The sequence below is a fragment of the Orbicella faveolata genome, unplaced genomic scaffold (assembly GCF_042242905.1).
Source record: "Orbicella faveolata isolate gen_17 unplaced genomic scaffold, um_ofav_v1 contig_46, whole genome shotgun sequence".
NCBI lineage: Eukaryota > Metazoa > Cnidaria > Anthozoa > Scleractinia > Merulinidae > Orbicella > Orbicella faveolata.
Window position 1 is genome coordinate 10,828,005 of NW_028301576.1, and position 23,973 is coordinate 10,851,977.

Below are 23,973 nucleotides of genomic sequence, written 5' to 3' on the forward strand. Positions count from 1 at the left end.
GTGAAGTAAACGCGAAAAAAGTGCGGCAGCAACTGGCCCCAGTTTTTGCGCGGCCTTTTCTATTTCTTGGTTTGTTTAACCGCTGCCCGCTTTTTTTGCTTCCAGTTGAAGCTAAAATTGACAACAACAAAACAGAAAAGACGATAGAATGCTTTTTTATTTTTATATTTCTATCCGTCACGTATTCAGCGTATTTTAAATTAACTATTCCATCAAAACCACAACGGGCAAACTTCTGTTATATATTGCTTTCCCAATTTATTTCATCTTGTTTTCGTGGAAACGCCAGGACGCCAAAGGAAAAAAGGTAATGTAATGTAAAGGGCGAGAGTAATGTTGTGATATTATACTTATCAAACCATCTCTTAGCGATTTTCTCTTTTGAGAACTAATCAAAGAAAGCCACCTGAAAAATTAAGCTTTTATTGCCGTGAGCGGAAACTGTTCTAAAGAGTGACGCTTAAAAGTTGCTATCATTCTCCCAAGTGCATTCAAACGTCACACCATCAGCGAATCTAATTCAATTTTGTTCATTTGGCTTTAACTCTACTATGGGTATTTACTTTGCGCAATGGACAAACCATATAGGTACTTCTTAACGTCATTCCGCTGAAATAGAACCTGCACTGAAAGTTTTGTGAAACTTAGCCTATCGATTGTTTATACTGTAGGAACTTAAATTTAGAAATAAAAATGAGGGGTCCCCATGTTCGTTTAGGAGCAAAAGCACCTTGTTTATACCCTTATAAATCCTTATAATAGCAGCATGATTGTAGTCACGATTGCTTGCTAAATTCACGTTTCCGACGATTGCTTTTTGTTCTACACTGAGAATTGGTCCATATTTATTTTACACAGAGAAATTTATTACTCAGTTCAAAACAACAGAAAAAAAATGATAGGTCCCCATACTCGTTTGCGAGAAAATGACGATTTACCTCTATGGCGAGGTCCAGCTGTAAAGAAAAAGCCGCCATTTTATAATGCGCGCGCTAATCACGCGTGAAATTATCCGTAGTAGGGATGCGCAATGCAATACTGGGGAATGACCTCAAGCGGTAAGACACCTACATCAAGTGAATTGTATGATTGGTTTTCGTGAACACATCTGCGCCAAGCAAACAACGTTCAGGGTTTCTGTCTCTCTCTCAACGTGCCACGCCCGTGATGTTTCCTCAGCCGCACGTCTGCAAGCAGATTAACTAAACACGGTTTGATACCGAAGTATAAACTGATAACCATTACTGACGTCCATGGAGAGGAAATTATTCGGATTCGATTCGGACCTAGAGAAAATAATTCTTACTGGATATTGTGCACAAGAAAAAAGGTATCTCTATAACGTACACTTTTTATCAGTGTGTTTGGTTTTTCAGAATCTTTTATCTCAGAAGCCAGGGAGAATCAGAAAAATCTATTCAATATTACTTACACATCCAAGATAAATTTCATTTTAATATGTGTTTGATCTTTTATACGTAAGCCGATCGCGTAAGTTCTGGCAAACATGGCAAAATCAAATGATAAATTAATTTTTAAATTGATCAAAACAAGCTCTGTTTGAGACGTTAATTACGGTGTTATTGTCGAAGACCTTGACCATTATTGCCACATGTTATAAAACTTGAGGCACAGTCGGGATCGTGTCGTCTTTGGCAAATCTTCGGAACATAATCCGAACAGTTGCCGATTTTATCATCCAATGAGAAAATCGCGCGAACATGAAGAATGCTGTGACGTCACCTTTTTGCAGTTGGGTTGCTCAGCGACATCCTCGCCGAAAAAAATTCCTGCGAAATCGGAATAGAACAGGAGCCGTGATTCAATGATTATATAAAGGTTATGAAGAACGTTTTAATTTACACGAATCACGGATCAGCTTCAATTGTTACACCAGCATCATCCGACACACATCTAAACTTGTCTTTTTGATCCCCGTCATTAAGAGGTCATTACAAATTAGCTGCAAAAAGTGGAAATGACACAAATTTTCAGAGAATTGACAATCAATATGGCACTGAATGGAGTATTTCAAGTTAAACAGCGGCAAAACATAACCTGTTGTCGGAAGATGTGGTCAGATCTGTCATAAACCCTTCCTTCAATTAATTGTTTTTAATCTTACGAGTAATAAAGTAGCGACTGTGAAAAGTACGACCGTAAATTAATATTTCCCTGAAAGAAAAGAGACCAGTTGTTGCGAGAAGAGAAATATTTCACATCTTTATTTAAGTGTATTTAATAACTTTCTTCAAGTGTTACCTTGTTGTAGCCAAACGAGGTAGATCTATCTGATAAAATAATTTTTTCATTCTAATTTTTCTTTCTCTTTTTACTACAGAAGCTTATTCAAGTTTTCTAAATTTTCTGGCAAATGAAATCATTATCACGAAATTAAATGATTTTTTCCTTAATATGTGGTCAATTTTGTCATTTTGCGCAGAAGGAAAACAGTATCAACAAGTAAAATGAGCTTTTTAAAAAAGAGTAAACGAAAACCCACTGGCCGGATTCATCGAACAATGGCTCAAAGAATAATTTTCCTTCAAAGAAAGATAGCTATCTTTACTAACAAGTGCAAAACTAGCTAATTACTTCCAACCAAATTTGCCATGCTTATTGGCGCATAAATTACATTCTTAAACAGCCAATCAAGTGCTTGATCGTCTGTTTCTGTCGGAAGATACAGACAAAGCTTGAGTGATCTTTGGCGGTCCATGGATAAAAACGGACGGAGAATTTGAAACAAAGCACAGACAAAAGGGTACGTGTTTCATTTTTAATTCAGCGTATTAACAAGCGTTCCTCACTGTAGAGTGGATAAGTGGCAATCACTTTGTATGAGAGGTAATGTGCTGTTTTTTTTAATCTGAAGATTATTTATATCCCAGAAAAAAAAATATATTCGCGCAAAAGTCTGAAATTACCGTAATCAAAATTACGATGTGAGCTTGCCAAAATATTCATTTATTTCATCTTACTTTAAGTGAGCATGGACTTGTAAAATGTAAGTGTTTACCTGGTCTTATGATTTTCTTCTCTTGAAATTGAAAATAGTTATTTCCCCACTTTTGCTTGTGAGGACTAAATCGTAAGTCCTGATTTTGCACAATGGAATTGTTAATGAATTTGTTGCGTATATTTATTCATTTTAGGTTCGGTTCTCAAAAGGCTAGTTTCCACTGACGCATAAACATAGGGAACATGTACAGTAACATGTTGACAGCCAGCTTCTCTTATTCAGAACATTTCCTAAAAAGCGCTATTTAACAACACAGTTACTTGCTTACTCATATTGCTGATGCTTAGGACCTAGTGTAAACCAGCCTCTCAACTACTATTAACAGTACTAGTGGTACATTTGATTCTGAAGTTTAGCTTTCTGTTATTCCCTGGTGTTCTGCGAAAGGAGAGTTTTTAGTGCGTCATCTGTCTCTTGTGAGGTGTTTGCTCTTTTGTTATTTTTATTTACAGTACCACGCTGTCCTCAAAACGTCAATAGAAGCGCTTTTCAATTATCCCAGGAAATTTCCTGTCTTTCTACCAGATGTTTCCTTCTTCTGATCAGCTAGGGGCGTTATGTAATTGTTTTATGGTGTCTCTGTCTCTCAGATGCGACTCGGATTAACAACATTTGCGATCATGTCCTTAGTCAGCTTTTGTATCATGACAAGGCACAGGACATCCGCGGGATACAAGGAAACTCTCGAAAATGGAAGAGAACACAGGGAAGAAAAGGAAGAAAATATTGAGAGTAACGGAGGAGCACTTGGCTGGAGGAGGAAGAGAAACGTGATGGGTAAGTTGAATGAATGGTGAACAATTGACCTGTCCTTGCTTGGCATTTGTACTTTTAGGGCCTGTTTACAAGTAGGAGAGTGTTACCCAAGCAAACGGGTTACCCTGGCACTCACACATTTCCTTTTTGTTTTCTTTTTTTTTTTCTTCGTCGTGTTTACAAGGCAGCCAGGGCTACCCGGGTAGGCGGGTTAACTTTTTCCCTTGTCAACATTCCAGGTCCCGGGTTGTAGGGTTACCCTACCTGTGAAATTTTGCTTTTAAACCCAGGCTATCCTTTGCCAACCTAGGGTTAACCCGTTTGCTAGGGTAACCCTCCCTCCTTGTAAACAGGTCCTTAGTCCAGTTCTGGCAATATCTGTCACGCAACGCTTCACTCCCGGCAGCCGTACTGTTGCGTGACGGAGAGAGAGCCAGAACTAGACAATTGTTACATATGTCACAGTGTTAGATGGCCGTTCGTTTCCTGAAAAGCTGCCAACTTGATATTTCATAGTTTGAAAAGATTAAATCAATAAAACGCCTGATAAAATAACCATGTGTGTAATGAACATTTTTCACGTTTAGTGGGAAAACAAAAACATAGTGTACAAAAGTCTAAAATGTAGACACATTCTCAATTATTTCTTAAATCTTGATAGATGCTTTCGAGCTGACATCATTCAGAAGCCATCAGCTCATTACGTTTTTAGCTTCGAATGAACCCTGAGTGGGTTTGATGTTTTATTGTTTACTATGCAGTGAAAGAGGACATAGTGATGACAAGTTTGGTTTCCGTCCAGTTGACAAAACTCTTGAGTTTGAACTATCAAATGAAAGCCACTCGGCAGCTGCCGCGTACCCAGTCCCCATCCCCAACTTAGAGCACTTTGCGTGTAGAGTTTTAGGACAGTTGCATCCGGAAAATGGACGCACTACGATCTTCGTTCTCATCAAAGCGCCGCGTTCCCAGCTCTCCGAGGACGAGGCAGACTGGGCTATACTTCCCTGTGATATTTACATAAATTAACCTTCGTTTTATAACGAAGCCGTACATCAGCGAATTTTAAATTAATTATCATGGTAAAACATTCTAGACATAACGAATTAGAACGCAACCCCACAGTCACAAAATGGACCAAAATTAACACACAGTGAATGTGTTTCAAAATAGAACGTCTCTATATTGCAACAGTTGTCTAGAATATCTGTTAACAAGAGCGAATAAAAGTATTTAATCCCCCACACGGGCTAAATTTTCCAAAGTAGGGCGTCCCGCCCCCCCCCTCCCCCCCCCCCCGAAAGTTATTTTCAGCATGATACCCAGTTCTTTCAAGGATGTTGCGCGTTGCGTGAATCTTTTCATGTGGGATGAAAATCCGTGTATAGCCGCTTTGGTTGTCCACGCGAGTAAAATTCTGTTCACAGGATTGGCCATTTCTAGACCGTCCGGGCATTTCTAAATCCAGGAATGATTTAAACATAACTTGAGAAGGGATTACTTTAGAAATGAGGCTTGTGTGGGGAATGAACTCTCTTATCCTTCTTTCTCTTTCCACGTAAGTTAATGTGATATTTCTATTGACTGAATATCAAGGTATTTGGTGGACAGAACAATGCCCCCGTCACATGACATGTTCATTTTTCTCCCTACAGAAATGAATCCCAGGATTGACGAAAGAACAGCGAAGTCCTTTAATTCGAGAGTGAAATGAGTAGAAATTAGTGATTTGAAGAAATATTTGTTAGCACAGCAATGTTTTACATCAATAAACACAATATTCTTTTGCCACAATATCCATTCAGACAAAAATACGATATAACGACTAGCACAGTTCCAGAAGACTCAAATTAAAACCAATCCACAATGAACAATCTCGGCTTACTCTTATTTCATTTTTTTAAATAATTACTATTCTGTACAACCATATGCCCTCGCTCCCCACTTGATTCTTGAGAGGATTACGAGAGCTGTGTGAAAATTATCTCTAGTTTACTCACATTAACTTTATTTAACAATTCATTTGTTTCGAAATCCCCTCCCACAATCCTGCCCCCCCCCCCCCCTCCAGGCCTCCTTTCCCCACCCCCTACCTCATCGTGAATCACATACTCCGCATCAGCCCTACACTTTTCTCTAGTCTACGTGAGCAGAAAATGACACCAGAGGGTGTCCTTCTGGGCAGTGCGCAGACACGGCAGACATGCGCTGAAATTTTTCTGCAGGCGTTTTCAGTTCCCAGACGAAACATTTTTCTCAACGCACACCGAAAAAACTTTAAGGTACAAGAAATTTACTCAAAGCAGCCAAGAGATATCGAACCTGCGCATTAAGCTAAACACGTGATCCTAGTAATCCAATAAAGGAAACAGAATTTCCTACCACTCTTATAAGTCATTATATTATCTAGTTAAATAATACTCTAGTTATCTAATTATTTTAAGACTACTTAAATCACTTGCTACATTAAAATATTTTTGGCCTTTTATATACAAAACCTATCAACAACGCTTTGAAATAACGGAGCAACAAAATTATTACTTGCAAGCCGTGGAGATGAAGGATTCCCTGTGATCAGGCACAATTTTCAGTTCTCCACGTTTTCCAAGCAGGGGATGGTTTACAAAAAAATACAAAAATAACATCGAAATACAGTCAAATGAACGCAATGTTTCAAGCATCAGCAAAGATTGTGTGACATATGTGACATAGTCACGCATCGACGTATCGATCCTCCCCACCCTACCCCTAAGAAATAATGTACAGTGTCACTGGATTACAAACAAGCTAACACTCGATAGTGAGCGAGGGGTTGAGTAATCTGAGGTCAGATGTGTTACGTATCCGCTTGCAGCCATACAAGTGAAGTGTGGTTAGCCTGAAAAGAGAAAGAAAGAGAGGTAAGGCCAATATTGCAAACTGTTGAATGTTATAGCTACAGCAGAAGAGATGCAAGGGGAAGGGGTGGGGAGATTATGAAGAATCGTTGGGAACAGGTTTTACAAACCTATCGGGTATTGGTGGAACTGGTTCTCGAGGCACAAAGTGTACGAGGCACTTTACCTTCGATACAGTCAAACCTTTATACAAACAGCAAAGAAGTATGACACAGTGTTCGAGTTCTAGAGTCAGTTTCAGTCAGTCAGTTTTAGTATCGCACACTATTTACAGTAAAACAACTTAACGTAAGATGGTTTACGTTGAGGTAAAGATTGTATGAATTTTGATTCCTTGGCAACAAGAAAACTGTCCGTAACAAGGTGTTCGTATTACGGAAGCATCCGCAGGGAAAGGTTCGAATTTACCTGGAAATCGGACATTTAGCGAGAAGCTGTGACGTGAATTTAGAACTGGTATGGGCAATTTGTAGGAACTAGTATGCACAATTAAACGAGTTAGCTCTACTATATTCCACTGAGAATCCTGGGCTCTTTTTAGAACGCTTGTGGCCATTTGATAGTAAGCAAAGAATCTTAAACAGTTTGAAAACTTGCCGGGGCGGAACAAAATAAAGAAACTAGCCTTCGTTCTAGAGTTCGCTACTTATTTGCAATGATTGGAGGAACTACCCGTTCTAGAACTTCACTCGACAGTAAGACGAAAGAAAAACGAAAATATAAAACTGATGAGGAGTGCCTTGTGATGAAATAAAAATATACTTACCTTTTGCAGCGTTTAGCGAGATGAACCACCGTGTTTTCAGAAATGTCTGTACAGAAACTTAGCTTCAAATTACACAAACTCTGACTACAGTAGTTAGCAAGAGACAAGACGCTGAAAAGAAAAAACCGCGCAAGTAAATTTATGTTACAGAGTTCACCCGCGCATGAATTGCGCCAACATTGCGTACCGTTATCACGCGCGTTCCACATGGGGCGCGCGTGTATTTTAGAAAAGATAGATGGCAAAATACTGGTCGCTTTAGAAGGTTCCTGTTCGCGACTTGGAAAAAAGAACTATAACATGAGAAACAAGGTAAACCCGAGCGGGCAATCCCGAGCAGGAACTTGCCAGCTCACAGAGCAGCACAGGAGGTCTTGGCGAGAGAACAAGTAGGGATGAATGTGACTTGACATCGTTACTTTTGCTCCAACGAAGGACCAACGCTCGAAACATCAGGTTTTCCTAATTCGCAACGGTGGTTAATTTGCCTAACGTTAAAACACTTGTAACTAACCTCTTGTGACCAACTCCAGTAGACGTCAGGTCTAACAATTCCAGTCTATGGCAGCTTTTGGACAGTGTACAGATACCATTATCACTCACATTAGAACAGCCGCATATATCCAGAGACCTGTTGGGCAATACCATAAATAACTAAAAAATAGTACAGGCCAATGCAGGAGGAAAGGAGCTACTGTAGCAAACGTTTCTTGAGGGTTGAGAGTCTTACCTTATTCTTGGAAGATTGGTGGCAATTTCTGCTAAAGACACATCCGTGATAAGAGGACAGTTAGCGAGCGCAAGAGTAGTGACAAGTGGACAATGACGCACGATCTTTTTGACAGCTGAATCACGAACCTAGGATTTAATGAATCTGATCAAGAACTGACTTCTCCTGACGATCTCAATATAAACTGGAGCCATAATCGATTATATCTCCTGATATAAAGTAAAGCACTCAGGTAATGAGAAAGAACTTCAAGTGACCTCAGCACAATGTTTGTACGGCTCATTCAACGGCCTGAGATACGAGGTTCAGTAAATGTCTTAGTGCCGTCAATTGCTCTAACAAAAAATTGGGATCTCGAGGACAATTGCTTATCTTCATGAAATTAGTACAGTTTCAAAAAACTTCGCGTTGTCAAAGTCGAGTTAATTTAATAAAACATTAATTTTCAAGCGCCGTTCACAAAGCGGCGTCTTAAAATTTCGCTACATTAACATGTATTATTTCGATCCTAAATAGTAATTGGCAGGAAAAAAGAGCTTTTTCCGTCTGGCTCATTGCATTTCCCATTACTCCTTATTCTTTAGACTTGCTAAGAAAGCTGAGCGCGGCGCGAGAAAAAAGAGTCCGCGATGTTCAAAACCCGAGTGCGACGGGCGGCAGGGGGAGTAGTTGTAACCTTGTCCTTCACGCCAGAACTACGTACGACAAAGAAGGACTTTGAGAAAGCCTACTTGTAATGTTGTTAGTCATTTCTTTGCATCTCGCCTACCCAGCGATCCGATATTGCACTGGTTTGCTTGATGTGAATTTGTTCCCCTTTTTCCCATCAAATGTGTTTTCCTTTTTGCCCCTCGTGCTAACTTCCTTGTTAACGTAATTTTACTATCTCATCACTTCGTGTTTCTCTACTTTAAGGTGATGTTGTAAACACGAGCCAATTTTTAACGCAACATTGTTGCGTTCAAAATCGATGTCGTGTAACATGGCGCACTGGGCGACTTTTAACGCAACATCTCGTTACGGCAACATGTTGCAAGTTTTTGAAAGCGATTCAAAAACCTGCAACATTGTTGCCCGAATTGTGCATGAACAACATACCGTTGCCGACCGTCGCCGCAACAAGGTTGCTTCAAAAGTTCTCTCGTGTAACATGGATTAACAATCGGTATTAAAAATCGGTCCGTGTAACATAACCTTTTTTAAACGATTTTGCCCTTCGTTGAGAGAAGCTAATAAACGTAAGCGTTACTAAAATGGTGAATTATCATACCTGCTTGCATCCTCGCAGATCAAGATTCTCCAGCTCTTGGAGATTAGATACTAAGGAACCAATGGCTGAGTCAGTGATCTGTAATGGAAAAAAAAACAAGTCAGTCAATAATTAGACCGCAATTTCAAGTTCTCCTAAAAACAAATAATGATTAAAACCCTCAGTAAAGGCTTGTTTGCACTGGGGGATTAAAGTATGAAACAAACCCGATGCAGTCAAGTGGGGTTACTCTCTAAGCAGCGCCTTTTGTTAGGCAATTTTTCTAGCGAGAGGCCAGTTATCTACAAATTACTCTTCTGTGACAGTTGTTCTTGATTATGATAAGACTCTAGTGAAAATAATGTAGCACGAAAAAAGAGATTTGAGTGTTATAACTTCGTGCCAATTCTCTCACAGTGGTGCATGTAGTATCAAAGTAGACTGTGAAAAATATCATGTTATTTCTTTTATTGTTCGCCATGGAGCCATTTCCACATTTGAAAACGGGAACATAGACAATACCCTTTTGAATATCAATGTACAGTCTACGTACAGTACCTTGTAACACTGTCCAATGTTCAGAGTTTGAAGCTGTCTGCAGGTCTGACCAAGAATTCGTATTCCGGCTGGAGTGATGTTAAAGCAACCAAACACTTCAAAGATCCTCAGCCTGAAGAGCAAAACATTTGTACATGATACATGTATATACTGTAGGCACAGGTTGTACAACAGTGTAGGACGTTTCTACTCAAAGTCGTTTCATACGAATCAAAGTCTATTCACGTTTCGTTGCTCAAGTAAACTCGAGGAAAGTTTTCAATTAACGTGTCTTTGTCTTTGCACTATGATCACAGTGATTTCTTGTTCACTAATTATATAAACTGTTTGTACAGCAACGTTCACGCATTAACGCATCCGACAGAACAGTAGATACTGTGAGAAAACGTTCGGTTTTAAGAGCTATTTTACACATAAAACTTATTGAATTCAGTAAAACATTTTTGATGGAGGAAAAAAAGTCTGAAGTCCTAACAATATGAGGAGCGAAGGACGGGAAAAATTGCTTTACGAAACATTTCTGGTAAATAGAAGTTGCATGAAATAGACTGTGGATGCGTATCGAATCGACGTACGACATGTAACGAATCGACTTCGATTTGCATCGAAACGACCGGACACCTAGGCACATTACTTAAAATGAGTGGAAAAACAAAGATAACGGGCAAGAAAACTCAAATTCAAGTACTACGCTTGTCATGTTAATTAAAGTTATCACACAGCCTTAAGAAGTTTGTATGGTCTGATCGTCCGGTTGAGGTTAGTTCTGAAAAGAACTGTTGTTGGTGACTGATGTTTCCACAGCCTGAGCGGAAGTCATCTTCAGAGTCTGAAAAGATGGCTTCCGCTCAGGCTGTCGAAACATCAGTCACCAACTACAGTTGAACCTCTAATACTCAAACCATGTACCGTGCCCAGCATTATGTAATTTATACCAAGCCCTACTAGGTTGAGAAAAGCAATGTTAGAGGAAAGTGTCTTGGACTAGACAAAGCACAATGGTCCCCATGGCAACAATAGCACACCATACTTCAGCCACCACACTCTTACACATACATGTATGGGTAGACTGCAACAAAGAAACATTTAGGGTGCGTTCTGTTAGGGTGATCTGGATCAGGATCAGTGATCCAAGATCACTCGGATCATGGTGCATCAAAGGAACCGGTGAATCCTCTCTGGTTACGGATTCATTCATCAGTCCTTTGATGCACTACATGTATGATCCGAGTGATCCTGGATCACTGATCCTGATCCAGATCATCCCAAAGGAATGCACCCTTACAGTAGGTGTGGACATGTAAGATAAATCACACCATGAAACTTACGTTTTGCCATGTTTGTTTGCCACGCACTTGATAGATTGATCACTGACAGCTTGACAGCCATTCAAACAAAGACATTCCAATCTACAGGTAAACAGAATTTCACCAATTCATTAATTTAAGAAACTTTTGTTTGTGGCAAATTTGTTTACATTTTATCCTACCATTTGATTACCGTGCTTGTCACAATCATGCTGACCAACGTTCAATCCCAACCAATGATTGCCGTCTTTTACAGTAAAAGATAGACGTTAGCAGTACTTTTAACACTGACAACTTTTTTTCAACATTGCATGTTACTTGAAACATACAAAATTCCTTACTATAGACTGTTATTTCCAAAGCATGTTCAACGACCAAATGGTAGCAGAATGAAGTTTAAAATCACATACTTTATACAGTATGTTCCTTTGAACTAGAGCAGTTATATGAGTAAAGCCAGGGATGAAGAACTAGACCTTACCTCTTCACATTGTCAACAAGAGCTTGGACTCCATTATCACTGACGTTACTCCAGCTCGCATCAACAGACTTCAACCAACAGCATCGTGCCGCAACATGTAGCAGTACAGACTCACCAATCAACTCACCCCCACGACATCTACTGAAATTCAGCTCCTGGGGTTAAAAATATGAAAAACACCAAACCACACATTTCAATTCACTTTAAGTGAAGAGTCACAAAGGTGAAGCATTCCACATAAAATGATTCTTTGATTCATGCCTGAATGTTCAACTGAACACAATCATAGTCCATGCTATTTTGGAGTTTGAGGAACATGTTAATTATAATATGGCTAAGTTACATTGTACATGTAGCTCAGGGCGTCAAAAACTAAAATCAACCAATCAGATTGCTCTTCTAAAGAAGAATATTGGGCCTTGGTCTTTTTTGTATAGACTTTACTGTCAAGACCTTGGGCCAATGTTCTCACAGCACAACCCTTGTGCTCAGTTAATACGATACCTTGTACATGTACATGTATATAGAATGTGTATATTTAACTTCAAACAAATTCAACCATTTTTGTATTTTAATCTCAGTTCAAAGTCATTTACAGTGTCCACAGTAAGCTCAACAGTGTAAATGTAATTGTGCAGAAAATATCCATTCCTCTGTTACTCCCCCATCCCCCCCCCCCCCCCCCACCCACCCACCTACATGTACCACTATAGAAATTCCAAATGAGCTTCAAGAATACATTTCTTTAAATTTTTTGGTCGTACAGAACCCTCACACTCAAGAAATTCCATTCCCTTCTTTGGGGGAAGTATAGATACATGTATTTTCTTCTGTAACAACACATTACACTTCAAGCCCACTAGTGTTATTCTTGCTAAGTTGTAAGCTTTAGAATACCAGTCATGGAAATGCTATTATACATAGCCAAAATTCTCCCTGAAATATCCATACCCACCCCAAGGAATGCCATGGGAAATTCCAAGGGTATTTAAGGAAAAGTATAATGCTAAACTGGAATTTCTAAAGGGGTGGAATATTTTCTGGAACCACACAATGTAGAAAACTATGAAAATATAGAGAGTGAGATTACAGTGAAACAATCAACAAGTGCAAGTACCTCTAAGGAATCACTACAATTCCTGAACAAATCTCGGAGGCCTTTGGCTGTAACTTTGTCGCCATGACATTGGGAAATGGTCAAACTCATTGGACGATGCATGCCAATTGCATGCAACCATTCATCTGTTATGTTATTGTTCTGTTTTAACACAATAACTTTCCCTGCAAAATAGAGACATTTCTCAATAAATATTACTTACAATACAAAATAAAATACCCATGATGAGTCCCCAACAGCACCACAATGTACGGGATACATGCAGCTGTCATGGAAACCTCCTTTTAGTTGAAAGCTTGTCAACTACATGTACCTCTAAAATATCATTTGGGATCAACTTTGACTGCTTCTTTTCGAGAAAATTTTAGGGATTTAAAGGGAAGTCTGGAAGAGAGCATGGATCGTTGGTGAGTTACTGGAGAGTAATATATGTTACACTTTGTACATTGTTGAGTTCTGCACTTCGTGTTTTATTGGTTGCACTAAGAAAAAAACATATCTGGTGAGTTCGCTGTGGAGACCACAATGGAAATTCCTTACAATTTCTGAGTGAGATTTGGATTTAAAACACTTACACAAAGATTCATCCATTGAGATTCGATGAAACTGCCACGAGACCCTTAAACAGGACACCAAGTCTTTGTGCGGTAAAAAAGAAAATATCAGCAACAAGAGCTCATCAGGAAGGTATAGGTATGGCACCGGATCACTGTCTCGCTGAGAACGAATCTGTGCAAGAGAACAACATTTTGTTATTGCATGCAATTCTGCAAACAAACCCAAAATACTAAACAAATTACAAATTTAATACATTCACATGTAGTCACATGCAATTGTGGCAGGCACGTGGGTCTTGCACTTAACATGTAACCTTCTGCATATGCATATTTAATGAACTGTCGCATGTAAATCTTGCAATCTCAACTGATAAAGGCTTCTAAATAACTGCTCGTTGAAATGTCTTAAAATTAACATCTGAAAGACAATCTGCCTTAAACCACTAACTTACAATGTACAATGTCATCTCCTGACTACAACAACTCAATTTCTAAGAACATGCACATGCATGCTTGTAAGTAAGGAAGGGGAGCTTTGCTAAAGATGTCATACAAGCCATCACACATTTATGTAACAGCCATGCATGATAACTGCATGTAAGTGCATTTGTTTCTGAAATAAGAAGAGTAAAATCTTGTCATGTGTAGTTAGTATATAGTAGACAACGTGGAATCCTGTTGCCTTCATTAATTGTACAATTTCATGAGAAAACAAGAAGGAATGTAGATATATAGTAGTACATGTAAATGACTGTACATTTGTACAGTTGCACTGCTTGTACAGTTTCGAAGACTTGTTATACTTGTTTAATAAGAAAACCACAAAAAAAAACAACAACAACAACAATAACAACATGTGCAAAGTAAGACATGGTAAGGTGTAAAAAGAAAGCATGGGGCTTACATTAAATACATTGTTGATATTACATAAATAAAATAACCATAATAGTTGTACACAACTTACCAGGGTCAGAATCCTGTCATAGCTACCCACACCTAGAAAATGGAAAAGAGAAAATGTTGCCGTTAGAAGTCTGGCACTACTAATAAAGTACGCGTTTCTTTTCATCATTGCGCCTATTGGACAAGAAATATTTTAGTGGGGCAACTGAAAACTCATATGTTTTCATTTTTTTTTCTCCCTTAACAGGCAATGTTATAAGAAAAACCTGTAATTGCATATATTTACCTTGCAGATTCAATGGAGGTACAACTGTCTTTGCACCCTGTGAGAGAAAAGACTTTGTTCCACCATCCAAAGATGATACACTAGAGCTCTGAAAAGAAGAAACCAGAAAAAAATTGTCATAACATATTTAAACAGTTTACCACCCCTCGTACTGTTTTAACTACTAGTACATGACAGGTTTCAAGTGTGATTTCTTCATTCAATGACAGTCAATGACACTAGTAACTCAGATTTCTTTCAAGTTCTCCCATAATGAAGTCAACAGAGTTACTCTGACTACAATGTTCAGTGTAGGACTTAGTATTAACAAGGCTGATCAACACCATGCTACAAGTTTAGCCAGTATTAATATTGTAAATGGACACACAAAGAAACATGTAAAAAATTTATCTAAATACCTTCAGCAAGCTTGGAGATGACTGACTCTCTATAGAGATAAAACCATTGCGCAAATTAGCTTTGTGTTGTCCTTTAGTTGTTTTCCCATTCTTATTCTCCAGGGACGAACTTGACCTCTGATCGTAGGTCCTACTTTGTTTCTCTTTCTGTGTGCCTTTCAGTGAAGTAGTCTGTGGACGTTTGTGGTCTTCGATTGTCAATCTTCCACAAGCACTGGTTGCTTCTTCATCTGGACCAACTGAGCTGCAGCTGACTGTTCTTTGTCTAGCAGATTTGTTTCGACTATTTCTCCTGTGTTTGTTGGCTTTGTCAGTTGAGGAATGAGTCACCAGATCTGAGAAAGAAGTTGCTCTTTTCTTGTCCTTCATTTGATCATGCTCTTTAACAAAAGAAGGACTTTTTGAGAGTTCACTGGAGTGGAAGGTGTTCCAAGCAATGCTTGAACGCATCCAACGCCGTTTGTAACCATGGGGACTTGAGGAGTACTTTGACTCCTCTAAATTACTAGTGCTCTGCGAAACTTGTAAAGAGAGATTTGAAATGTCATTACTGAGTGACCGTTCTTCTTTAGCAGCTTTATCATATGGCAAGGCCTGTGATAAATTCATGGGTGTTTTTAATGTTTCCTTTATTAAGGCTTGTGTCTCTAGGCACTGTTTCTCAAAGTGATTTTGCTGTCGTGGTGTTAAGCAAGATGCCTTGACACAAACAAGTGCTGTCCCACACTCAATACACCAATTAGCAGCTTTACTGTTCACTTCACTGCACTTTGGGCAAATTTTTCCCATAACACTCCCTTGATTCTCTTCAAGTATTCTACCATCTCTTCTCTGATTGTAATCATCACATGACTGTACAACATTCTTATCACAAACATTGGTTTTATACATGTATGATGAATTCCCATTTAAATTCACTGCATCAGCTCTTTCTGCAAAACCATTATGCAAGTGATCTCCTAAGACTGTAGTTAATGCATTGCCTTCTTGTACATGTGCATTATTAACTTTTGCTACATCATTACTCCTGGTACTTTGCCTTGAATGCTTCACGTCTTTTGGAGTTCCTGAGCCTTCTATAAATTCAGTCAGTTCCATCAGAATTTTATCTTTGCTTCTTTTTGGTTTGATTTTGTTTTCTTTCTTCTTGCTAGCAGAAAGTACATTTGTCCTCTGACTTAACCTTTTATCAACAACAGGAGAATCTTGTTTTTTAACGACCTTCCGGTAGTGAACATCATCACACTTAGAACCAAAACTCAACAAACTGCTCTCAGAATCTGATGTTTCAAAACCAGAATACAGTGGGCCATTTATCTGAGGCTCAGGACCATTAAAGACATGGGAACCTTCTTGCATATGAAAAACAGGGGAAAAAGAAGTTCTATGTTCCTTTGAAAAATATCCATCATCAACATCATCACTAATTTCTTTCCAGATCTTTCCACTTTCGTTAACAACGGAATGAAAGTGAGATTGCTTATAGCCACCACTGTCAGGTAATATGACAGGCTTAGTCTTGTCATGCAGTAATGGATCAAACCCATTTCTTGGAAGTTCCTCAGAAGACTGCATATCACAATTCTCTTTTCCAAGCCGGCGGTACATGTAAGTTGTAGAGTCTGAAACATTCTGATCTCTCCACGCTGGTCTCTTTAAATATGCATTTAAATCAACTTCTCCAGACTGTACAGCCTCTTTTAATCCCCAGAGCTCGAGTTTGATGTCTTCTTCGTCAGGTTCATGATCAGGAACACGTACCCGAGGAGACATGCACGGATATTTAACGCAATTGTCGTGATCACTGCCATTTATAAAATGAGACGGGACAGGTGTCTCTGCCAATTGCAACCCGTACATTTGGTCTGATGACTCTTGGGTTGCAAAGCCGTTGCTCCTTAATAAGGAGAAATCAAATTCTTCGCTGCTGGAAGAGCTGTGAGCTTCGGAGGGTCGCGAGTGGTTCACAGCGATTTTCGTCAAAATATTGCTATTCTTGTCGTGCAATATATCCCCTTCTTCTTGCGATCTCAGTTTATCGTCGAAAAAAGCCAAACGCTTTTGGCGTAAGAACGACACATCTACTCTTGGAGTGACATTGGAGCTTGCTTCTCTTGTTAAAATCTCCTCTCGCCCGCCAGTTGTTCTGGACGAGTGAGCGCTGTTCGATTGTTTGGACGTGCGTTCGAACGATGTGTCATATTGTTCGAAAACATCTCTACCTCTTCCTGCATCGACAGACAACTGTCTTGGAGAATCAGTAAAGCCGGCACGTGCTGTATTTGTCAGATGCAAATTAAAGTCATCTATTTTCCCATTTTCTTCGCAAAAATCGTGGCTCCGGAGCATTCGCTCATCGTTTGACCCGAAACGAGCTCTGACGACACCATAATTCCTGAGATCATCATTAGGAGTTGGAACAGAGTTTTGCATTCTCTTCACCCAATCTGAAGCCAATACTTTCACGTCCTCGATGCTGCTATCTTCCATTCAGACATATCTAGATGTTTACACTGTAAATTCGTTACTTTTTCTCTAGCATTCTGTGAGTAATTATTGAAAGTTGTCATGGTCACTGCGCATAATCTAGAGAAAAGGCCGCTGCCTGGTAAGCTGGAAACTAACCGAAGGCTCTAACATTGTTCTTGTATCTCGAGGGCAGGGTTAGTGTACATATTTAGCGAAAAACTGTGAAACACGCTGAATAATAATCTATTTTTTTATATATAATTAGACACCAGAACAGTGTACAGTTCAGACAGGTCTATACTAGATCAGAAAGGCTTTCTCGTCTTAATGTATTCCTGCCAACCTGCCTGGCCAAATTTTTGTATACCAACCCTATGAAGTGTCCGTCATATTATAAAAATACAAAACTTTCGTTTATAACAAAACACATTTTGAACAGCAGTAAACAATTATAGCTTCCTTATCTACGGCTGTTCGGCCCGATACTAATATGACTGAACTGATCATCTCGCTGTAGGTGTTAAAATCGTTCAAATTTTCTGTACAAATGACAAAGAAACAATGATCTTAGAAATGATTTTTATGATTGAGAACTTTATCTTCAAACTAGGGTGTTCAAACAGTGAAAAAGCGTTAAAATGAGAAGTAAACAGCAGGCTTATACTCACGTCGTGAAGAGTACGTGAAACCAGGCACTTTCCCGTAGTAGAAAGCAAGGCTACGGCGGGAAAGCCGTACTGGTACGCGCGTCATGGTGTCACCGGAAGTGATCTTCACCAGGGTGATAAAAAGCCGGGAGGTGAAACGTATAAGCGCCCTGATCTTTACTACCTGCCGCTGTGCTACAGCCTAGCCGTACCATATCTAAAGTCCCTAATATTTCCAGTTCCGGGATCATTTGCGGTCCAATAGGCCATTTCCGTGTTGGCTTTTGCCTCTGTGTCAAAACTAACCCGTGATCATGCGTTCTTTTTTCGGCTGTCAATTCGAGTCTTCGTGCGAAACCATTCATAGGAAAATGTGGTCCGCCTACAGGTTCAGTTTCTAGCAAATCAAACTCATTTCAATATGAAAGGTATTGCACGAAGACTTGTTTTGAAACAGAGGCACAAGGTAACTCGGGAATGCCCCATTTGGGGCTTATTTGCGGGCCTGTCAAACCCAACATGACGAGAAGCTGAAAACAATATTACCAAGACAATATTCAATTTTATTTTGAGCCTGAAATTAGCATTTTTTACTCGCACACAAGCATTTCTATTGTTTTAATTATAATTTTGTTTTTTCACACTTTTCTTAGTATATATTTTAACGTTTGCGCTTTCTATCTATTACTCGTTAAAGACTACAGACTGGTAGTCGAAAGCTCGTTTTAAACAAATTTTTAACCAGAGATCGTTTTTCTATTTTTTCAAACATTCTTTATTGTCACAAAATTAGGAGGCAAAGAACAATAAAGCGTGACTTCAGCAGTTGGTTGTCCAGCATCCCAGAGATTGGTAGTAAGAAATGCAGTGATAACGGAGTAAATATTCGGTCAAAGGGTGCGGGGTAACGATAATAATAATAATGGTGATAATGATGATGATGAGGATGAGGATGAGGATGATGATGATGATGATGAATACTTTATTTATACTGCAAACAGTTCATCAGCTGAATTTAAATATAAATACAGCTGGTATAAACCTTGATAAACTATTTCAAATTAGAAATATAACACAAACAGCGGTGATAAACATTTTAAAAACATGCAAATTAGTGTTAGCAATAAAAAATATTAAAAACTGAAAGGGAAGATTTGGTTACAACAATAACAACATATACATTTATTGTATCTCTCAGTTATTATCTGTGCTGTGATTGGTCAATTCAGCAAACTGTACAGTTATTGACTTTGACAACTCTACAATCATCGACAAAGGAAACAATCGCACCAGAAAGACAGTTGAATCATGGCACACGGCCAAAACTGTTGAGGCTGATAACGACTTGTGCTCACTCACGAGACAATATAACATTCTTTTAAACATACACTAAATTTTAGCACTCTAAGCATTCTTCCAAGCATTTTTTATACGTGTAATTTTAATTTATGCGAATTACTCTCTATATTCAAATTTTTAACATTTTACTTTATCACCAATTTTTCTTTTTTATCCGTCGAAGACAGTCGACGAAAGCTTATGCTTTTCAGTAATTTTTCCACAGAACGCTATAATCAATTTTATCACCTAAGAATAGTTGGTTAAAATCTGAGTAGAAAATCTTTTAGTTACTGTCTATGGCTTTGAAGGAAAATATATGCTACGTAGTTTTGCGGGCAATCGCAATAGTACTTAACGCGATGTGCGCATGTCATTACGTTGGCCTAGAATCAGGAAAACGGCAGATTGACAGTGATTTGATGGATTATGTGACTGCCCCGTTAAAAGGAACGTGATAAGTGAACTCCTCGCAGTAGTTATATAGTTATATAGTTATTACTGGAAAGCTCAGTGAGGACTAAAGAAGTCAAATACCAAAAGAGTGGAGAGTGTGTCGGAGTAAAAGCTAATTTTCCAAAGTTTTCTTCAACACGTTTCTGAAAGCAGATAATTTGAGCAATTATAGACGTTAATTGAAGGTCCTCATGCCCCTAAACGAATACCGAGACCCCCCTTTTATTTCAAAATCTAAGTTCCCTTGATATAAGCAGGCCAACAGGTCAAGTTTGAAAGAAAATCTATAGTCAGTTTTATGTCGATGGAATTACCTTGACACGTTATTTGGATAGTTTCCTATGCAACATAATTATACGTCAAAGGTCTACATGCTTGTCCAATTTGGAAATAGTTTCCAAAAAATTCCTCTCCCAGCGAAACTGGACTCGGGTAACGGCCTCGTCCAATTTTGGCTGTCCTTGAAATTTTTTTTTTATCCAATAGCAGATTTGCACGTTGTCGTCATTTCACTACAACTTCGTTTTTTCTTTGTATTTAAATTTTGAATCCCCGGCGGGCTTTAAATAACAATTGCCCTAATTAGCATAAGAAACAGAAAAACTGAAGGATTCTGGTAGTTGTAGTCAAATGACGCCATCATGCAAATTGCGTATTGTTCCCAAAGTGGACAGAATGCAGTTTTATTACATATAAGCCAACCACAGCTATTCATTCAGTCACTCACTCACACTTTTAGACAATTAGGGAGCTTAAGGAAACCACGACGACAACGACACCAACGAGAACGTCACTAAACAAAAAGTTTAATGAGCAAAATAATGGCCGTGCGCGTGCGTTGTAATTCTTTGTACATTTTTTTGCCGTCCTGTGCAAAACAAGAACGTGAAATGACCAAGTTCTGCGAAGTCTGAGGAACGCGAACGACGACGGCTAATTTTTTGTATTTCCATTTGGAATTGAACGCTGTCATTACATATTAGGGACTTTAAGAAAACCACGACGGCAACGGCAACGCGACCGTCATTAAACAAAAGGTTTAATGAGCAGAAAAATAGCTGTGCACGTGCGTTATAATTCTTGGTACATTTCTTTACCGTCCTCTGCAAAACAACAACGTAAAATGACCAAAGTCTGCGTTGTCCTTAGAACGTGAACCACTACGGCTAATTTTTTATTTTTATTTCAAATGTTTCGCCTTGTCCCAGATTCAGTTTCGTGATAGTTTTGACACTGAGAAACAAAGGAAAATGATTTTAGAGTATCTCGAGATTCTTAGGTAAAATATAAAATCATTTTTTGACCGACGTTGTCCTCGGCGTCGCGTCCTGGTTTCGTAAACTCCCTATTTTGCCTGAGCACGTCTTTAGAGCCAGATCTAGAAAATTACGAATTTCGCTGGTAAAATATAAATTCATTTTTGACCTCGCGCCGTCGTCGTCGTTGCTTTAGCCTGCGAGAAGGCCCTCGTGTTTTGCGGCGGGAACAAAGTCGCGAGCGAAGCAAGCCGGTGAGGGGCCTAGCTTCGCTCGCCGACAGCTTTGCTCGTGCCAACGACGATGAGAGCCTGCTCGCAAGCTATTGTTGCTTAAGCTCCCTTTTAAAAGCTTATCTTGGCCGCACACATTTACACGTACAGATTATCTTCCAAAGTGCCCGTCGAAACTTTCTCGTGCACAGCGCATAAACAATCGGATTGATCAGCGAATACAGAAAACTTAAACTATGTGCTATGAATTCAAATTCGTCAGTAATAACACAGCGTTTTCCACAAAATTGAACCATGTTTACCAACACCTTGTAAGGTGTCCAACATACCATCAATAACCCAATCAGGATGGCAACACAACGCATAACGCTCCTCTCTCTTCTTTTTATCTTTTCCATCTCTCGAGCATTTTCTGTTAAACTTTGTCGCTCTTCAAAACCGGCTTCAGTCGTTAAATTTCGATAACAACCTTTTCTCACCAGAAAGAACATTCTTGCGTAACAGGAGCATATTATGAAGAACGACGGGATGCAGACAACATCTGTAATGACTACTCTGTTTCTGAAAATTGAATCCCACTGCAGCTCGGGAAGGAATGTCATCAACCCAGCGAAGAGCCAGATGCACAAAATTCCAAGTGTTAGACTAGTGTACGTCAAATAATCTGCACTCTTTAACGGGAAAGAAATCACAATCAGTCGTTCAACTGCAAGGCCCAAGATTGTCAGACCTGAGGAACTAAAAACAAGATTCACTGCCATGTCCGAGGCGCGCAAGATGCTTTCGTATGGAAACCAATATTGAAGAGCGATAAGTAACTCGCCCGGAATACCCACCAACAAGTCACTAACGGCGAGGTTTAAGATCAAATAGTTTGGAATTGCTTTGAGGTTGTCCAATGGATCTTTCCATATTGTTACTATAACCAAGGAGTTTGACACCACGGTCAGCACAGAGAGCGGCAGGAGGAATGCGACATCAGCTATGGAAACTTGGTCTGAAAAATCAAACATCAGAAAACAAGAATAAGCTTGAAGTTTGAGAGCCTGCAGGAGTATTAAAACACGTGTTTTTCTTTGCGTGCAGTAAACAGACCAAGGCACCATAATTTTTAGTCTCGCAATTTTTATCGGGGCTGCAGCGCCCGAAGAGCGCGAGCGGAGATATAAATAATAACTACTTATTAACCGAGAGCGAGTTCTTTATGGGAAAATCTCAAACCGAGACCTTGCGGTATATCGCTCGGTCAATACGGCAAGGCCGAGGCTTGAGATATTCCCGTAAAGACCTCACTCTCGATTAATAAATTGTTTATTATATGGCTTTTTGCTTTGGTTTTGCGAGCTCGTAATCGGCCCGTGGGCATTACGGGAGAATAATCTTCTACAATTGGCCAATCAGAGCGCGTTATATCGGCTACAAACACAAGCAATATAATAAGGGAGCTTAAGAAAAGCACGACGGCAACGGCAACGTCACTGATCAAAAGATTTAATGAGCAGTACAATGGCTGTGCACGCGCGTTATAATTCATGGTACATTTTTTTGCCGTCCTCTGCAAAACAACAACGTAAAATGCCAAAATGCTGTGTTGTCTGGTGAGCGTGAACCACGAAGGCTAATTTTTTAAAGTTTTGTTTCAAATTTATCACAATTTCGTAATAGTTTTGACAGTGATAAACAAAGTAAATGACTTAAGAGTATCGTGAAATTCGTAGGTAAAATATAAAGTCACTCTTTTAAACGAAGTTGCCCTCGGCGTCGCCGTTGTGGTTTTTAAAACTCCTTATATTTGACGCTCACGCGTAGTGTTTTGCGCCTGCCTTGTTTTGCTTTAATTTCTTCGGTTTGGTGAAATGCTTATTAGTGTGCGCATGATTAGTATGTTATGGGAGCTCCGCTTTAGGCTTGGCTAAATCTATATATTAAGTCTCATGATCCGTTAAGAACAATTTATGTCATTGATATTTTGCTGCTAGGAAAACTTATGGGGGCACTCCCTTATTTGGCCTATACGGGGACAGAGTGTGGTTTTTTGACCTCGCTGTCCTGAACAGTGCATACAATTTTATTCGCCTGTGTCCTTTAGTTAAAATTAAGATATTACTTTAAAGTGTGGCGACTTAGATTTGAAATCGGTAAGTGAAGATGCTTGTCTTAGGTCTATGGGTGAGTTGTTCCACAACTGAGCTCCGCTGTACGAAAAACTTCTCTAAAGATAACCAGTTCGAGGTTGTGGAAGAACTGATTTGTTTTCGGTATTCCTTAAACGATAAGCATTTACGTTGCAACGATATACGAATCTTGATCTCAGATAATCAGGTGTCATACCATTCAATGTTTTATACATTAGGGTAGACTTCTGTTCCAATCTTTGACAGTAGAGTCTTCACCACCCTAGTGCCCGGAACAAATCATCCAAATTACCATAATAGCTTGCAGACATTAGGGTGCGACCTGTGCGATTTTGAAGCCTTTGCAGTTTTTCAGAAAGACCCTTGTTACAGTTATCCCACACTAAATAATCAAAATGTGGTTGAACAAGGC

General features: G+C 39.2%; 3 protein-coding genes across 5 annotated transcripts; 1 reads left to right on the forward strand and 2 right to left on the reverse strand.

The window, feature by feature from the left end:
* The first annotated feature begins 1,197 nt into the window (after positions 1-1,197).
* On the forward strand, positions 1,198-5,572 carry LOC149098346 (uncharacterized). Of its 3 annotated transcripts, none has more exons than XM_089277412.1 (3): positions 1,198-1,330; positions 3,613-3,799; positions 5,434-5,572. In XM_089277412.1, exons 2-3 carry the CDS (start codon positions 3,613-3,615, stop codon positions 5,490-5,492), a joined length of 246 nt encoding a protein of 81 aa, XP_089133538.1. In that variant the 5' UTR covers positions 1,198-1,330; the 3' UTR covers positions 5,493-5,572. The 3 variants fall into 3 exon arrangements, with proteins under 3 accessions (XP_089133538.1, XP_089133539.1, XP_089133540.1); XM_089277413.1 differs by lacking the exon at positions 1,198-1,330 and adding an exon at positions 2,315-2,764; XM_089277414.1 differs by lacking the exon at positions 1,198-1,330 and adding an exon at positions 2,316-2,847.
* On the reverse strand, positions 4,937-17,598 carry LOC110047365 (uncharacterized). The gene is made up of 13 exons (XM_020753112.2): positions 15,028-17,598; positions 14,630-14,717; positions 14,405-14,436; positions 13,459-13,612; positions 12,884-13,047; positions 11,767-11,921; positions 11,307-11,387; positions 9,979-10,090; positions 9,442-9,519; positions 8,172-8,299; positions 7,956-8,072; positions 7,442-7,552; positions 4,937-6,656 (listed from the first exon to the last, which is right to left on the reverse strand). Exons 1-13 carry the CDS (start codon positions 17,515-17,517, stop codon positions 6,566-6,568), a joined length of 3,801 nt encoding a protein of 1,266 aa, XP_020608771.2. The 5' UTR covers positions 17,518-17,598; the 3' UTR covers positions 4,937-6,565.
* Positions 17,599-19,108: 1,510 nt separating this feature from the next.
* Positions 19,109-22,777, reverse strand: LOC110047344 (sphingosine 1-phosphate receptor 1-like). The gene has a single exon (XM_089278269.1). It carries the CDS (start codon positions 22,530-22,532, stop codon positions 21,546-21,548), a length of 987 nt encoding a protein of 328 aa, XP_089134395.1. The 5' UTR covers positions 22,533-22,777; the 3' UTR covers positions 19,109-21,545.
* Between the last annotated feature and the right edge of the window lie 1,196 nt (positions 22,778-23,973).

Coding starts and splice junctions, on each gene's coding strand:
- LOC149098346 (XM_089277412.1), top strand. CDS start 3,613: ATGCGACTCGGATTAACAACATTTGCGATCATGTCCTTAGTCAGCTTT. Junction 3,800..5,433: donor GAGGAAGAGAAACGTGATGG/GTAAGTTGAATG, acceptor TTCTCCCTACAG/AAATGAATCCCAGGATTGAC.
- LOC110047365 (XM_020753112.2), bottom strand. CDS start 17,517: ATGGAAGATAGCAGCATCGAGGACGTGAAAGTATTGGCTTCAGATTGG. Junction 8,073..8,171: donor ACCAATCTTCCAAGAATAAG/GTAAGACTCTCA, acceptor ATTGCCCAACAG/GTCTCTGGATATATGCGGCT. Junction 6,657..7,441: donor CTCGCTAAACGCTGCAAAAG/GTAAGTATATTT, acceptor TTCTCTTTTCAG/GCTAACCACACTTCACTTGT.
- LOC110047344 (XM_089278269.1), bottom strand. CDS start 22,532: ATGGTGCCTTGGTCTGTTTACTGCACGCAAAGAAAAACACGTGTTTTA.